Source organism: Pelobates fuscus, chromosome 4, assembly GCF_036172605.1.
Source record: "Pelobates fuscus isolate aPelFus1 chromosome 4, aPelFus1.pri, whole genome shotgun sequence".
Classification (NCBI taxonomy): domain Eukaryota; kingdom Metazoa; phylum Chordata; class Amphibia; order Anura; family Pelobatidae; genus Pelobates; species Pelobates fuscus.
The window spans coordinates 266,949,118-266,966,489 of NC_086320.1; the positions used below are offsets into that span (position 1 = coordinate 266,949,118).

Here is a 17,372-nt window from a genome sequence, read left to right on the forward strand (position 1 = left end):
TAAATCAAGAGGTATGTGTAACTATCAAGTGTTATGAGCCATCAACAACAGAGATTTAACAGTAGAAACACTCATAAATCGTAGATAGATTATTTTATTGGCTTTCTTACTGATATATGTTTGGCTTTATTTCCAATTTCATTGAGTAGAAACCAGTGTGTGTATTCAAAGTTCAGATAATATGCTTAGAACAAAGTAAACTTTATCTTTTTCATGTAATTTGACCTTGTTTTACAGCTTATAACTACTCATATTTTTTTCTTTAATTTTGTAGTGTATACTATAGCTATTAATACAATGATGTTATAATCAAATAACACGATTTACTAGTATATGATTTATGAAATTGTACAGCCTGTACTATTATATTTCTCCTTTTCTTTTTTCAATATTCCATTTGATTCATTTTAGTATGATGATGATGTTTTATTTTTTTAATTGGCCTTGTGTAGTGATTTTATAGAGTTCATAGTGTGTCATACATAGTTTATCTATTTTTCTATAGATATTTGGAGACTATATGAGGAGTAGCTGCTGCCTTCTGGTGGTATATCCTCAATACTGTATAGGATAAAAACTGTGCACCAATTTAATTTTGTCAATATTTAATTGTATTGCATATTTATTGTGTATTTTTAGTTTTGACATGCCCGTGAGTCTTTTAACGGTTTGCACTGTGCAACGATCTGAGCAATTGACTGTTGTGTGGATGCATGCCTCTTATCATGTTACAATATACCCCAACGCAGTACTTGAACCCACACTATCCTAATAGATAGACAAGATAGATGCATAGTACTGGCCTTTTCATTATATTTAAAAAAAGAGGACCCTCTCTAAACACTTAAAGCATTTAAACTAGCTAAAATGTTCTCAGGGTCTCTGGTGTACCTTTAATATAACTCACAATTGTGTTTGTAAGAATAAACATATTTGCATTTCGAGTTTTTAGTTAATTAAAAAAAAATATATAAAAATTTCATGTTTGTGCTGTGCAAGTTATAAGTTATGAGCGTTTTGCTATAGCAGGATTCAGTACTGCTTAATCATGGCTGACAGAGAGGATGAACAGATTAAAGGACCACTCTAGGCACCCAGACCACTTCAGCTTAATGAAGTGGCCTGGGTGCCAGGTCCCTCTAGGATTAACCCTTTTTTTTTTTATAAACATAGCAGTTTCAGAGAAACTGCTATGTTTATAATAGTGTTAATCCAGCCTCCAAATCCTCTAGTGGCTGTCTCATTGACAGCCGCTAGAGGCGCTTGCGTGATTCTCACTGTGAAAATCAGAGACCGGCTGAATACGCGCGCAGCTCTTGCCGCGCATGTGCATTCAGCCGAAAGGGAGGATCGGAGGCGGAGAGGAGGAGGAGAGCTCCCCGCCCGGCACTGGAATAAAGGTAAGTTTTAACCCTTTACTCTCCCCAGAGCCCGGCGGGAGGGGGACCCTGAGGGTGGAGGCACCCTCAGGGCACTATAGTGCCAGGAAAACGAGTATGTTTTCCTGGCACTATAGTGGTCCTTTAACTGTATGAAAGAAGGCAGGGATTTGACATAGTTCACATTACACTGGATCAAACCAAGTTCAACTGTTCAGGAGAAACAGGGCTTTAATTTCTCATGAACTATTGATATATGAAAAATGTATGAATAAAATAAAATAAAAAACTGAGAAATTAAGATTTTAAAAAAAAATGTAGTTCTGTCTGACATTTTAGCTGCAAATGTCATAATACTATTAGCTTTTACTGCAATAAAATGCACATATTTGTATTTAGCAAAGTCTCACGAGTACAACAGTACCCCCCATTAACAGATTTTACGGTGTTTTGGAAAGTTACAGGGTCAAATATAGCACATTCCATTTTTCATTTTTTTCACATTAAAATTTGCCAGATTAGTAATGTTACCTGTGAGACCGTGTGGTAGCCCAGGAATGAGAATTACCCTCAGATGGCATACCATTTGCAAAAGTAGACAACCCAAGGTATTGCAAGTGTGGTATATCCAGTCTTTTTTAGTAGCCACTTAGTCACAAACACTGGCCAAAGTTAGCATTTATATTTGTTTTTGTGTGGAAAAAAAAAATTGGCCCGGCTACACTTTGTGTTAAATTAGAATAGATTATGTTTACAACTGGTTTGCACACAAGCATAATAAGTGTATTAATTTTGCTTTAAATATTCAGTCATGTCTTTAAAGTTTGTTATAAGAATTAATCTGTCTACATATCCATTTTAATTTACTTTGGCAAAATATTGCTTCATAATAGAATGTACTAATTAACATTTGTTTACACATTCATTTTGTATGATTTCAAATTGGCTTGCATGTTAAAATAAGACTGAATGTATCACTTACCAAGTATATGCAGTGAGAAAGCAAGTGTAAAATTAGAAAACAAATGATAGTGTGATCACAAAGTGCTAAAAATACATTTTGAGCAGCCTTTCAGGGTGTTGTCATTGTTAGGCTTAATACTTTGCGGAGATGGAATCTTTGATTTGAGTGGAATATTTTGAAAGTATTGGGGTTCTTGCAATTATGCTTATTTTACACAGTTTAATTCTATTATCAAGAGGTTTATTCTCATATTCCCTTATGAACGGAGAAAAAATTTAATTGTTCTCCAGTAATTTAATTTGGCATTTAGGATTTTTAGAACCTGTACTAATCTCTGCCTGACCACCAACTGATTTTATAGTTTTACACATTAAAAAGCAAACAAACTGTAGAGAGATTTATTTTGAAGGGATTGGGTGCAAAAAAACACTCTGTAGCATTTTAACCTTACAGGAGCACTATAGGGTCAGGAATACAAATGTGCATTTCTGACCCTATAGTGTTAACAAAAAACACATTAGGTCCCTGGCCCTTACTTGCCCCCACTTAAAGAAGTATAAAATGTATCTTTTTCATCAAAAGGTCATCAAAATTGAAAGCATAAAAATTAGAAAAGCAAATTGCACATGCACGGCAAAATGCCATGCTGCGCCAATCCACATATTCTCATAGTGACGCATTGAATCAATGCATCTCTATGGAGAAAATTTAATGTCTCCATGCAGAGCTGCGCGTGAAGCACCTTAAGTGGCCATCTGAGTGACTGCTACTTCAGGTGTAAAAGGCAATGTTTATTTTAAGCTGTAGTGTCTCTTTAACAACTCTATATATGTAATTTTTTTTTTTTTTTACATTATTGACATGAGGAGAAATGATCTATTATTTTATGTTGTCAGAGGACTTAATCTGTTGCATTTTCCTATTTTCAGACTCGTGATGTATATTGAAAGAGACAGCCGAAAAACTGCACCAGGAAAGGAGCAGCAAAGCGCCCACGAATACCTGTCAGCATGTCTGGACCTCCTCATCTGTCACGTTGTGCGGGAGCTGCCAGGGATCCTTGGTAATTTAACATGACTGATTGGCTCCTTGTTAGTCGATGTTTAAACCTATTCTAATGTGTTGCTAAAACTGCAATTCCCTTCCCCTCGAGGTGAAACGCTATACAATACCCCTGTCATGATATGTGGCAACTCTTTGAAAACATTTTGTTTTTGTTTATTTTAATTTGGGAATATTAATGCCTCTGCATTGGTCGAACAGCAATTAAAATCCACAGATATTACTACTGTGGTGTATATCTGGACATCTCTGTGCACAGTGCAGAGCACAAATACCAAAATGCCTGAAAATGTATAAAAACACACAAAGCTCAAATTAAATACCACTAATATGAGCAAAGGCGGCTGTGAAAAATTATCTCTATACTTAACCCCTTAAGGACCGGACTTTTTTTGCGATGTTGTACATTTGCGACCAGGCATCTTTTTGACACTTTTGTGGTGTTTGTGTTTAGCTGTAATTTTCCGCTCTCTCATTTACTGTTCCCATACAAATTATATATTGTTTTTTTCAGGACAAAAGGGGCTTTCTTTACATACCATTATTTATATAATCTCATGTAATTTAATTTTTTAAAAATGAAAAAATATGATGAAAAATTGAAAAAAATACAAAAGTATTCAAGTTTTTTGAATTTTAGGTGAAAAATCTTTTACTCATCTACAAAAGCGAATGAAAAAAACTGCTAAATAGATTCAAAATGTTGTCCTGAGTTCAAAAATACCCAGTGCTTACATGTTTTTTGCTATTTTTTTGCATGTTATAGGGCTATAAGTACAAGTAGGATATTGCGGTTTCAAAACATACATTTTTAAAATGTATCAATAGTGACATTGTAACACTATTATCTGTCATAAATTGCTAAATAACACCCCACATGTACATATTTTTTTAAAAGTAGACAACCCAGGGTATTCAATATGGGGTATGTCCAGACTTTTTTAGTAGCCTCTTATTCGCAAACACTGGCCAAAGTTAGCGTTCATATTTGTTTGTGTGTGAAAAAAGTAAAAAACTAAATTGAACGCTAATTTTGGCCAGTGTTTGTGACTAAGTGGTTACTAAAAAAGACTGGACATACCCCATTTGCAATACCTTGGGTTGTCTTCTTTTGCAAATGGTATGCCATCATGGGGGTAATTCTCATTCCTGGGCTACCATACGCTCTCAAAGGCAACCTAACCAACCTGGCCATTTTCAATGTAAAAATATTTGACCCATGTATTTGACCCTGTAACTTTCAAAAACGCTATAAAACCTGTACATGGGGGGTCCTGTTCTACTCAGGAGACTTTGCTGAACACAAATATTAGTGTTTCAAAACTGGAAAATGTATCACAACAATTATATCATCAGTAAAAGTGCTGTTTGTGTGTGAAAAATGCAAAAAAAAGTCACTTTCACTGACAATATCATCGCTGTGATATGTTTTACTGTTTTGAATCACTAATATTTGTGTTCAGCGAAGTCTCCCGAGTAAAACAGTACCCCCCATGTACAGGTTTTAGGGTGTCGTAGAACGTTACAGGGTAAAATACAGTGATAGCAAATTAAATTCTCTGGACTTTTGGCCTGGGTTGGCAGGCAGGTCCCTTAAATTGCAATCAATAAAATAACTTAATTATGTAAAAATATTACATAAATACGCACGTAGAATTTAAATATATATGCATATTTATATATTTGAAGTCTACGTGTATATTTATAGAATTATTTATGTAATTTTGTATATGGACATATGAATAGTTTGCATTCTTTTTATTTATTTATATATACATAGATATATATACAATTTCATTCTAAGTGTATTTTGATATAAATATATATATATTAATATCAAAATACAGTTAGAATAAAATTTCGTATAGATATATAATTTTTTTAATTTTTATTATTATTTTTAATTTTTTTAATTTAATTTAAATTATTTATTATTTGTATTTTATAATATATATATACAATATATATAGTTATTATATATATTATATATATATACGTGTGTAAATTAATTATAAGTGTATTTTTTTTTTTTTTTTTTTTTAATTCTTTATTTTTGGTATGCAGGTAGGTACAACAGTGCCTGTGTCGCCACAACGGCATTCGCAGGCTTGTTATTCATTTACTTATTATAACAGTTGTGGCTGATGGAGTATGCATACATTTTTAAATGAGTATGATAACAGTACAGTGAACGTATAGTAAATTAAACAGGTGAATGAGATAAAATAAGTAGAGTAAAGTTACTGGATGCTTAACATTGCAACACGTTTTAAAACAGAGCAGTATCTGGTTACGAGGTGAAGAAAAGTAATTATGCTATGAGTGTTTAGTCTAGGGAGCCTCGCAACCATTATGCATATAGTAGAGGAGAAGCAGAGCTAACATGAGATTTAGACATGCTAATTGCCAGGCCGGTAGGTCTGTCCTCGCAATGTTAATAGGTGACAGTATCATGGCAAGTCTGCTGTGCCACACCAGCACACCAACGTTTTCGATCGAGAGGTACAAATTGGCACGGAAAAACTGCACACAATTGTTGTTTTTAAACTTTTCGATTCAGGCTACATATTGCAGGCTTATAGTGATTGGGGTTGTGTGAGTGTCTCATGGAGGGATCATTATGCTTGTCAAGTGTAGCTGATGTGTGTGAGTGTGATAGTTTTACATAATCTGGCTTGCCGTGGGTGAAGTTATGCATTATTGCGGTGAGACGTATGGTGATATTGTGTATGCTAAGAGGAGTGCGGAATCGCACCGCCATAGGATTGTGCTAAAACATGTGTGGATACCATGTTACTTGCTGGCAAATATCAATCATGGGGTCATATTAATTATGGGCACCTATTAATCATTGGCACATAACTATTCTGGGTACATATTAATCAACCATTGGTACATATCTCACTGGGGGTTGCTCTCTGTATTTTAGTTGAAATTGTCCTGATTGCCTCTGGACTCTGCTCGCATTGCGAGCGGTTGCTCTCAGCGCCATTCAGCCGATGCCTCTTGCGGGCCATGCAGGGGGTGTCTCCGCGTGGCAGCCTCTGTGCAGTCCAAGTGTCCGTTGTGGATTCTCAAGTCCCCTCGTCCCGTTTAGTGCGGGAATCACTGCCCAGTATCCCTGTGCTGCTCCTCCATGCTTGGTTGGACTGTGTGCCTTCTGCAGCTCCGTTTTCTTGGAGCCCCTCCTGGTGTGTGGGCGGTGTGACTGATTGTGGTCCTGTCGGGCTCCCTGCCCTGAAGGAGGTTTGTAGCTCCGTGCAGTTGCTTGAGGCTGCCGTTTGCTGCTCAGGGTTGGGCGGTAGAGTTGGTCCTGTGTGCGCTGGGGCTGGTTTGCAGCGGCCATTTTATGACCTCCTCGTGGGTGCTTTGGGGAGCAGCTGCCTTGTTGCTTCTCAGCATTTTGTTGTATGCGCCGTTCAAGCTTTTGCCAGAAGGCTTCAAAGATCCCTTCTAGCTTTGCTGAGTAATCCGCTTGTTCAAAGTGGTCATCGGCTGGTTTCTCCGCCCTCTCCACGGGTTGCTTGGACTCAGCTCTGATGGCAGTCCCAGGTGTACTGAGAGTCTGTTGTGTTGCAGGCTGTGTTGTGGGGGTAATCGTCCCCAGCGAGGACCGGGATATCCCCCACCGGTCCATAGGGGGGGGTAGCAGGGCTATGCTGAATTCTCGTGGATGAGCATGTCCCACGCCGGGGGATCGGCCGCCTCCCCCAGACGCTAGGCCCCGCTCTAGGTTAGGCTGCATGGCCGGCCCAGGCACTCTTGTGAGGTACAGAGTCAAGACAGGTATCCTCCTGTTTCTCGATCGGTCCTGCATCGCACCCTGGGCACCGTGAGCCGCTGTCGGTAATAGTTTGGTCGGAAAACGCTTAATTGTGCCTGCTGGTGCTGGAGCTCTCACTAAGTGCGACCGGCCATCTTGGCTGTCAGGCCCCGCCCCCTATAAGTGTATTTTTATATTAATATATGTACATATTAATATAAAAATACACTTAGCATGACATTATATATATGATATATAGACATATATTATATAGGTATAATATATGTCTATATATCATATATATACACATATATAATAATATTTTTTTTTATTTACTTTCACTTTAATTTTTTTTAATGATTTTACAGTTGCAGGGAGACTGCCTGTCAGCACAGACAGTCCCCCTGCAGGCAGATACATGGACACCTATTGTGACCATGTGGTCGCCCTGTTGGGCGATCACATGGCCACAGGGGTCCTAAACCGCCATGGGGAGACTGTCTGGGCTGCAGGCAGTCTCCCCACACCGGGAGCACCGCCGATCGCCGCCGGGGGAACGACGGCGATCGGGTAAGTACATTGGACGGTTAGGACGGTTCAGGACCGTCACCGGTCGGCAACGCAAAAATGCCGATGACGGTCCTGAACCGTCCTCCGTCCTTAAGGGGTTAAACATTTTATCTTTTGTTTACAAAATACTCTGTTTGCATGGATATCGAACAATTGCAAATACAACACAGTTTTATCCATAAAACAATATTTGATAAATATACGTGGCACAATTATTGACACCCCTATGAATTCATTTGAGAAAAAAAAATATTTATATATAAAGTGCATTTCTAGTACACCTGAGTGACTAGGAACAGGAAATTGTTCTATGATACCTTCCTGTTTCACAGGGGTATAAATCTCCAAAGATCACAACTGGAGAATTGCAGAAGTTATCTGCGTTTTGTGGTCACAAAGAACAGCAATCGGACGTCACCTACATCACCACAAGTTGTTTGGAAGGATCACGAGAAAAACAAAACAAAACAAAAAAACTCTCTCAGCCAAAAACAAACATCTTTATGAATACCGCACTCAATAATCATGCAATTAATTCATCGTTTTAATAATTAATATTATTTTTAAATATGCTTATAAAGATATGTATAGTATTTCATTGTGGTGACATACATTTCATCCTATATACATGAGCTATTTACAACTATATACACAGAATCCTCCCTTGTATAAGGTAAAGTTCATAATATATGTATATACAATGGTAATGATCCACAGAATCTCAGAAAAATTATTAAGAAAAAATGAAAAAAAATCCAGAAAAGGGAAAAATGGGGAAAAAAACAAGAAAAAAAAAAAAAGGACAAAAAATGAAAAATGATAATATAGTCCTGATATATTGCAGTCCAAGATATAGTGCACTATATAATTCACTGTCTCTGGGTGGATCTCACCAATGTAGAAATTGCTCCTGGTATGCACAGTAGGAGGATGCTGTATTCTGTAGTAGTAACCTGGTAGATAATGTTGAAGGGGATGAAAAGGTTCCTGTAGTGATATCAAGATGATCACCTCACCAACTCTCAGTTCGTGTGGACAGTAAAGCAGGTCGTTCTCGGCAATCCTTGAATGTGCGTGATGCGCGCTCGGGACGTCCATGTCCCTTCGACGGCCCCTGTGTGCTGTGTAATTTTTGTGGCGTGTAATGCCATCTGGTTAGTTTTTTGTAGTTCCCTTCCTGTGTGGCTGTACAGATAGACGATGTGTGGGTCCTTGTGAATACGTGTGCCCACTGGGATGTTGACAGTATTACTGGCAGCTCCTTCTCCCACTGTTTGGCATATGTCGGTATTAGGTCGCTTTGAGTGTTGATTAGTATGTGTGCATATTTTTTGAACAAACAATCTAAAGGTTATACATATTTTGAAACTTTTTTTTCTTATTTAACAAGGATGCTAATCTAAGTGGGGGGCATTGTACGCAGAGACAGTAACATTCAGTTTTTACATTTGTTGGCCGAAGCCATATTTAGGCTGGCTTAGTTAGTATCATCAAAATTGTTGTTTTCAGAAATCAGCTTTGCCAAAGCTAGATTCCCTAATCAGCTCAGTGGAGCTTAACTCAAGAGGCAGGCAATAGCACATTGAGCTACATTCAGAAATCTGTGATTGGACAGTCAAACGTCTTTGCTGGGGAGGGAAGGGTAGGCTTGCATAGACTGCAGGCAAGAGAACTACAGATTTTTCAAGTTCTTTTGAGATATAATACCAATGAAAAATGCATCATCAAATACATGCATTTTTTTCATTGAATTATATCTACTAAACAGTGACTTTAAAACTAAAAAATATAATTGTATTTCAGCAGTGGAGTGTCCCTTTAGGAGATTCATTGCAAAGGATATCTAGCTAGCCCAGTGAATGCCTCTATTTTCTCTCTTCTAGTAAACCAAATACAGCCCCATAAACTTGTAAACTGAAATAAATATTGCACATTTAAAGCTTTTTAGTTCCTCTGGGATAACGTGTGGAAGGGAATACTTTTAAGCAGTGGAGGAAATTTGAGACAATTTGATATGACCTATTCTGAAAAAAGGCCCTGGTAGCATATGTTTTATGGAGGATTTTGATGGTTATTTTCACAATAATTGGCTGCAGACAAAAATAAATGGGTATCTATGCACTACAGAGGTTATGAACTTAGAGTATGAAGATCTAGAAAATCATCAGATTCAGGCCTTATTTAAATTATGATATCATAATGAGATATAATTTAAATGTCATAATGAGATGTCATGTAGGATGATGCAATGAGGTGCAATTTATGCCATCATTAGAGGCATATTATGATGTCATAATGATGTGCACGTTATCATGTTATTAGATGTACTTCATGTTTTCAAAAACAACATACTGTGATATTAAAATCTGTAACACCATGTGCCATAATATAGTATTATTTTTATGTCATGCTAAAAACTGATCTGTGATGTAATGTATCATCATGAGATTAATTTATATGCAATATTTAATTTTTGTCATCTTAATATTAAATATTGTATGATGTCATAAGAGTTTATTTATGATATAATGGAATGCACTGTATCATTTTAATAGTTCAGGGTATTTAATAAAGTCACAGATGAGAGACATTTTATGATGTCATTTTGACATGCATTTTATGATATTATAGTATTTTTTTTTAGTCATAATGAGATTCTCTTTATTCAGTATTAATGCAACTCATAGTTTTGTCAGCTGCAGTTTTGTTTATGTATTCTATCTAAATTACCTGATTTTTTTACAATATTCAGTACACTTTATATATAATCTATGGAGGAGTAATGTATGTTGTCACATTAAGATGCACTTTCTTATGTCAGTCAGATGTACTTTACAATGTCACAATATAACTTATTTTTGTTTCCTTATAAGGTGCACAGTATGATGTCATGATCAAAATCATTTTATGATGATATAATCGGAGGGTCACTTTATTATGTCAACATCAAAACGCTATGATACAATTTAAAGCACTGTACAATGCGTTTTCTTATGCCATGATGAGAAAAAAAACATATTTATGATGTCACAAATAGATTCACTTTTATTTTCCCTGAATTCTCATATTTTTTATTTTATTTAAATTTTTATAGACACTCAAATACGGTTTGTATACTTTTAGCTTGTAATTCTGCCATATTCACAATATTAAATCAGACCCGGAGAAATGCACTTCCCTTCCTTATTCTATGTTGTCAGAATATCACAATTACTACTCATCTCTGTATACCGTATATACTCGAGTATAAGCCGACCCGAATATAAGCCGAGGCCCCTAATTTTACCCCAAAAAACTGGGAAAACTTATTGACTCGAGTATAAGACTAGGGTGGGAAATGCAGCAGCTGCTGGTAAATTTCTAAATAAAATTAGATCCTTAAAAAATTATATTAGGGGGGCGGAGCCTAGCAGCCGGACTGAGTGGATGTGCTGAACCTCAGCTCCCGCTCTAATCCACACTTTCTGGGGTGAATTCCCCTAAAAAACGGCACAAACGCGCACTAACTGGCAGCTATCATGTCGGGGACACCCGGGGGAATCTCCCGACACCAAACCCAAGCCTGTAACCCTCTGGGGACCCGACGAAATACCCTGAGGCCTGCCGGAGATCGAGCAGCGGGGAGACGGCCGCTACCCGCGCTGACTGACCTGGACGGTGCTTCCTCGGGGTTACCACCTCCTACCCCCCCCCCTCTGGACCGATGGGGGTCATCTCGGTCCGCTCTAAACGACGGGAGGAGCTGTCACAGGCGGAATCTACAGCTTGAATCACCGCAGCACTCGGGCAGCAGAGCGCATGGCGCACCCAAAATGGCGGCGACGAGCAAGCCGAGCTGCGACCCTGAAACGGAGATCCACAGCGATGTTGAGCGGCGTATAGAAGCCGCCTTTACACGCTTCTGGCACAACCTAAACAAACGACTGCAAGCACCCCGAGCAACACTGCAAACATCCCCAAGAACGAGTACCTCACCTAAAATGGCGGCGTCAGGCCCAACCACGAAAAAAACCTCCACTCAGCCCCTACAAGAGCGGCCAGATACACTGCTCCGTGGGCCCTGGCAGAAATTGGAGGAGCGGAAAGCATACCAAGCCTCTCAACACTTGGCAGAGGTGAGACAGCCCCAAACTATGCAGAGAGGGCAGACCCCGGGAACAACCGCCACGCACCGACGAGCGGTTCACCCGACCGGGCAGGGGAACGTCGGGAGACTCCCTCCCGCACACCGACCACACCGCCGGAGAGTCACCCGCCGCAGGCGGCGGACGACCACCAGGACCCTCCAAAGCGCCCACCATGGGAAAGACCCGGCCCCGAGAGGCAACCGTGTCTGTGGTGACAGGGTGCCAACCCCACGACATGCCCGGACGACAGGAGAAGCCTCCTGCACCTACCATCCCCACTCCCCGCTGACCAACCTACAGCCGTTACCAGCGAGCCTACCCAGAGGGAACCGGTGCGACCCACGCTCACACAATCCTGCACACAGAACTGCCAGAACGGGAATTGGGTGAGGTAACCTAGTAACCAGCAGTCTGCGGTCCACAGCCGTCACTCCAACCCGCAGCACAGCAGACTCAGTCGGACCAACAGGACATTGGACCACAGCACCTCCGAGAACTCATCCTCAAGTAACTGACCTGCCTCACACACTGGCGACGAAAGCGGCTCAGAACCAAACACATCTTCCAACTACAACACTCCTGCACAAGCGGGGTATAGGCTGAACTGACCACACCAACAAGGCACCAGATCCCCCACTGCGGGACGCATGCAGGTCGGGGAAAGGGTACACAAGCCCTACACACTCGCACTGAGACTCTCTCACGCAGACCCCGGTGATCTAGTTGCCTAAAACGCACTCCTAACATGGCTCTGAGCAGCTCCTTTATAATGTGTCATATTCATATATATACTGACCAGCGCACTGTTTTACAAATATGGTTCACTTATATAGCCAGCGTGTAGCCTAATATAAAGTGCTTGCTTACTGTTACCCACTCATGTGGACTGCCTCCCCTACTCCCACTCAGATAATATAAGCATGTAAAACTACCTAACAATAGCTAGTAAAAAACCATAAGCTTGTCTTAGCACTAACAACACAGCATGTCTTAGCTTAGCCTGTGGCTGGAATAGCATGTTGAATCATACTCACGTTTCATTTTTAGTATGCCTATTTACGCTAGCATGTTATGATCTAAAAACAATGTTTAACAGCCTGTTATTTTCGTGATTATACAAACCATAATATAAAATGAGGTTATGTGTTAACCAGGGATGATGTAAATCGCACTGTATTATACCCGTATTGTACAACACTTTATCATCTCCCCTTTTCTATTCTGTACCCTATCTAATTTTATGCCTCAATAAAAAAGAGATTGACAAAAAAAAAAAAAAAAATTATATTAATTGAATATTTATTTACAGTGTGTGTATATAATGAATGCAGTGTGTGTATGAGAATGCAGTGAGTGTGTATGAGAATGCAGTGTGTGTGTATGAGAATGCAGTGTGTATATGAATGCAGTGTGTGTATATGAATGCAGTGTGTGTGTATGAGAATGCTGTGTGTATGAGTGCAGTGTGTGTCTATGAGAATGGTGTGTATGAGTGCAGTGTGTGTGTATGAATGCTGTGTGTGTGTATGAATGCTGTGTGTATGAGTGCAGTGTGTGTATGAGAATGCTGTGTGTATGAGTGCAGTGTGTGTATGAGTGCAGTGTGTGTGTATGGATGCAGTGTGTGTGTATGAATGCAGTGTGTGTGTATGAGTGCAGTGTGTGTGTGTGTATGAGTGCAGTGTGTGTGTGTGTGTATGAGTGCAGTGTGTGTGCATGAATGCAGTGTGTGTGTATGAATGCAGTGTGTATGAGTGCAGTGTGTGTGTATGAGTGCAGTGTGTGTGTGTGTGTATGAATGCTGTGTGTGTGTATGAATGCTGTGTGTATGAGAATGCTGTGTGTATGAGTGCAGTGTGTGTGTATGAGTGCAGTGTGTGTGTATGAGTGCAGTGTGTGTGTATGAGTGCAGTGTGTGTGTATGAGTGCAGTGTGTGTGTATGAGTGCAGTGTGTGTGTATGAAGGCAGTGTGTGTGTATGAGTGCAGTGTGTGTGTGTGTATGAGTGCAGTGTGTGTGTGTGTATGAGTGCAGTGTGTGTGCATGAATGCAGTGTGTGTGTATGAATGCAGTGTGTGTGTATGAATGCAGTGTGTGTGTATGAGAATGCTGTGTGTATGAGTGCAGTGTGTGTGTGTGTATGAGTGGAGTGTGCGTGTGTATGAGTGCAGTGTGCGTGTGTATGAATGCAGTGTGTGTGTATGAGTGCAGTGTGTGTGTGTGTATGAGTGCAGTGTGTGTATGTGTGTGTGTGTAATGCAGAGTGTGATGCAGAGCCTTGGTGGGGGGTGGGCATTTTTATTTTTTAATTATTATTTTAATATTTTTTTGTTTCATTACATTTTTTATTATAATTTTTTTTTATTTTATTATAATTTTTTATTTAATTATTATTTTTATTTTATTATTTGTATTTTTTTTATTATTATTGCTATATATAAATTTTTTCGTCCCCCCTCCCTGCTTGCTAGCTGGCCAGGGAGGGGGGCTCTCCTTCCCTGGTGGTCCAGTGGATGGGCACTGTGTAGGAGGGGGCTGTGGGGGCTGCAGAGAGATGTTACTTACCTTTCCTGCAGCTCCTGTCAGCTCTCTCCTTCTCCGCCGGTCCGTTCAGCACCTCGGTAAGCTCACAGTGTAAATCTCGCGAGAGCCGCGGCTCTCGCGAGATTTACACTGTGAGCTGACAGAAGAGCTGAACGGACCGGCGGAGGAGGAGAGAGCTGACAGGAGCTGCAGGAAAGGTAAGTAACATCTCTCTGCAGCCCCCACAGCCCCAGTCTGTATTATGGCAATGCAAATTGCCATAATACAGACAATTGACTCGAGTATAAGCCGAGTTGGGGTTTTTCAGCACAAAAAATGTGCTGAAAAACTCGGCTTATACTCGAGTATATACGGTAATTTACCCCCACAAGCCCTTTTATAATGATTCACATGACTGACTACCGTGTTTCTCCGAAAATAAGACCGGGTCTTATATTAATTTTAGTCACACAAAACACACTAGGGCTTTTACGGTACCGGTATGTACATTGAACCCCCCCTTTAATTAATTCACCCCCTCTAATTAATCCACCCCCTTTAATAAATCCACCCCCCTCTAATTAATCCACCACCCCTTTAATTAATCCACCCCCCCTTTAATAAATCCACCCGCTCTAATTAATCCACCCCGTTTAATTAATCCACACCCCCCTCCAATTAATCCACCACCCCTTTAATTAATCCACCACCCCTTTAATTAATCCACCCCCCTTTAATTCATTCACCCTCCCTCTAATTAATCCACCCCCTCTAATTAATCCACCACCCCTTTAATTAATCCACCACCCCTTTAATTATTCCACCACCCCTTTAATTATTCCACCACCCCTTTAATGAATCCACCCTCCCTTTAATTAATTCACCCCCCTTTAATTAATCCACCCCCCCTCTTTAATAAATCCACCCCCTTTAATTAATCCACACCCCCCTCTAATTAATCCACACCCCCCTCTAATTAATCCACACCCCCTCTAATTAATCCACCCCCCTTTAATTAATCCACCACCCCTTTAATTAATCCACCACCCCTTTAATTAATTCACCCCCCCTTTAATTAATTCACCCCCCCTTTAATTAATTAAGTCCCAGACATAAAATACCGGTATCTACTCACAGTTCAAAGAGTCCGACCACTGGGTGCCTCACCGCCCGGAATGGATCCTTCCGCTGAAGATCCGTGAAGGCAGACTGACGGCGCTGCGCACGTCATCATCACGCTGCGCGATGCCGCGGCCCGCAATGCTCCTCCCCCTCCTCCTCATAGAAGAAGGAAGTCCCGCCGGGCCGCAAAGGTAAAATGCCTAGGTCTTATTTTCGGGGTAGGGCTTATATTGCAGCCCACCCCGAAAATTCGGCTAAGGCTTATTTTCGGGGTAGGTCTTATTTTCGGGGAAACACGGTAGTAGATCTTCCCCAATGTTCTCAGGACTTTGTTGCACTCAGATCCTACATCCATTAGTGTTAAAGATATGTTGCCACCCTGGGTGAGGAATCAGAACAGCACTGCACATGTGGTGGAGTTGTTCACTCATAGATACTTTCTGGCTACACATGAAACATACATGAGATTATAGATTCCAATATTGCACTATTTGCAGAATCTATGCTTTTTCACCTTTTGCCAATTTTAACAAACTGTAAAAAATCTTTGAAGGGTCACTATGGTCACCAAAACAATTTTAGCATAATGAAGTTGTTTTGGTGTATAGATCATGCCATTGAAGTCTTACTGGTCAGTTCTCTACCATTTAGGAGTTAAACCACTTTTGTTTCTGTTTATGCAGCCCAAACCATACCTCCCCTGGCTGTGACTGACACAGCCTGCATGAAAGCAAAACATTTCATTTTCAATGAGATGTAACTTACTGTGAAAGTTTTTATCTCCTGCTCTGTAAATTAAACTTTAATTACATAAATGGGGCTCCTGCTGGTTCTAACAAGCTAATAACAGAGCAGGAGATAATACATTCTAAATTAAACAGGATTTGCAAGGTTTAAACACTAGATGACTCTTTACAGGAAGTGTTTAGAAAGTCACCACCCCTACACCTCCCCACCGATAGCCCCAAAGGAAATATAAAGTCAAATAGAAGCACGATTGCGGCACTCGCCTGCCGCGACGTGCGAGGGGCTAGTGAGGCAGGACAGACCATGGCTCCAGGGAAAGAAGGAGGAGAGTAGGCTTCAGGTACAGGGAAAAGTGAAAGCTGCCAGAAAGGTGATAAAATAAAGTCTGACTGTAGTGGGGGCAGGAGTATTAGTAGGTATTAAATAAAAGACATAAGAAAACTCAATCAATACACAAATACAGTACAAAATATCTGGAGGACAAAATACTCTGACCTGTGCTATGGCTGGAGCAGCAAAGAAAGAGGAAGGGCGTGGTCTTACAGGGCCTTTTTTGTTACATCCTGCTTTTTTCTGATTGATTGTTTATGTTCTGTGCTTCTGGACGTTTTCAGCAAAGAGAGATATGCAAATATGAAGCCTCCTGTCATGTGGTAAAATTACAACTGCAGGGTTAAACTGACAGGGACAGTTCACCCAAACCACTTGAATGAGCTGAAGTGGTCTGGGTACCAACAGTGTCCCTTTAAGTCATTGTATGATTAGCAGGGCTGCCATCAGAAATGTTGGGGCCCCTGACAAAGCACTAACAAAGAGCTGTAACATACAGATGCAGTCTGCAGGGCCCCCTCTGCAAGTACAGGGAGCCGGGGGCCCACAGATGTACAGATATATAGCGATCATCGCTATATATATGTGCAGAGAGGGAATGTGGGGCCTGGGTTGTCATGGTTGTCACCCCCTGATGGCAGCCCTGATGATTAGTAATATGATATCAGTCTTAATCAAGTTTTTTATACTGTCATAATGATAATAATAATATTGTTATAGACTTTATGATGTCATCATGCTCTGCACTTTATGAAAGCATGTTTTAATAATGAGAATCACTTTGA

General features: G+C 40.2%; 1 protein-coding gene across 1 annotated transcript in view; it reads left to right on the plus strand.

Annotated features, from left to right (window-relative positions):
- Nucleotides 1-17,372, plus strand: part of ULK4 (unc-51 like kinase 4) — a 953,247-nt gene that overhangs the window by 319,889 nt on the left and 615,986 nt on the right. The window contains exon 22 of the mRNA XM_063452087.1: nucleotides 3,273-3,406. Within this exon, the coding sequence (XP_063308157.1) occupies nucleotides 3,273-3,406 (134 nt within the window). The remainder of the gene's footprint in view (nucleotides 1-3,272; nucleotides 3,407-17,372) is intronic.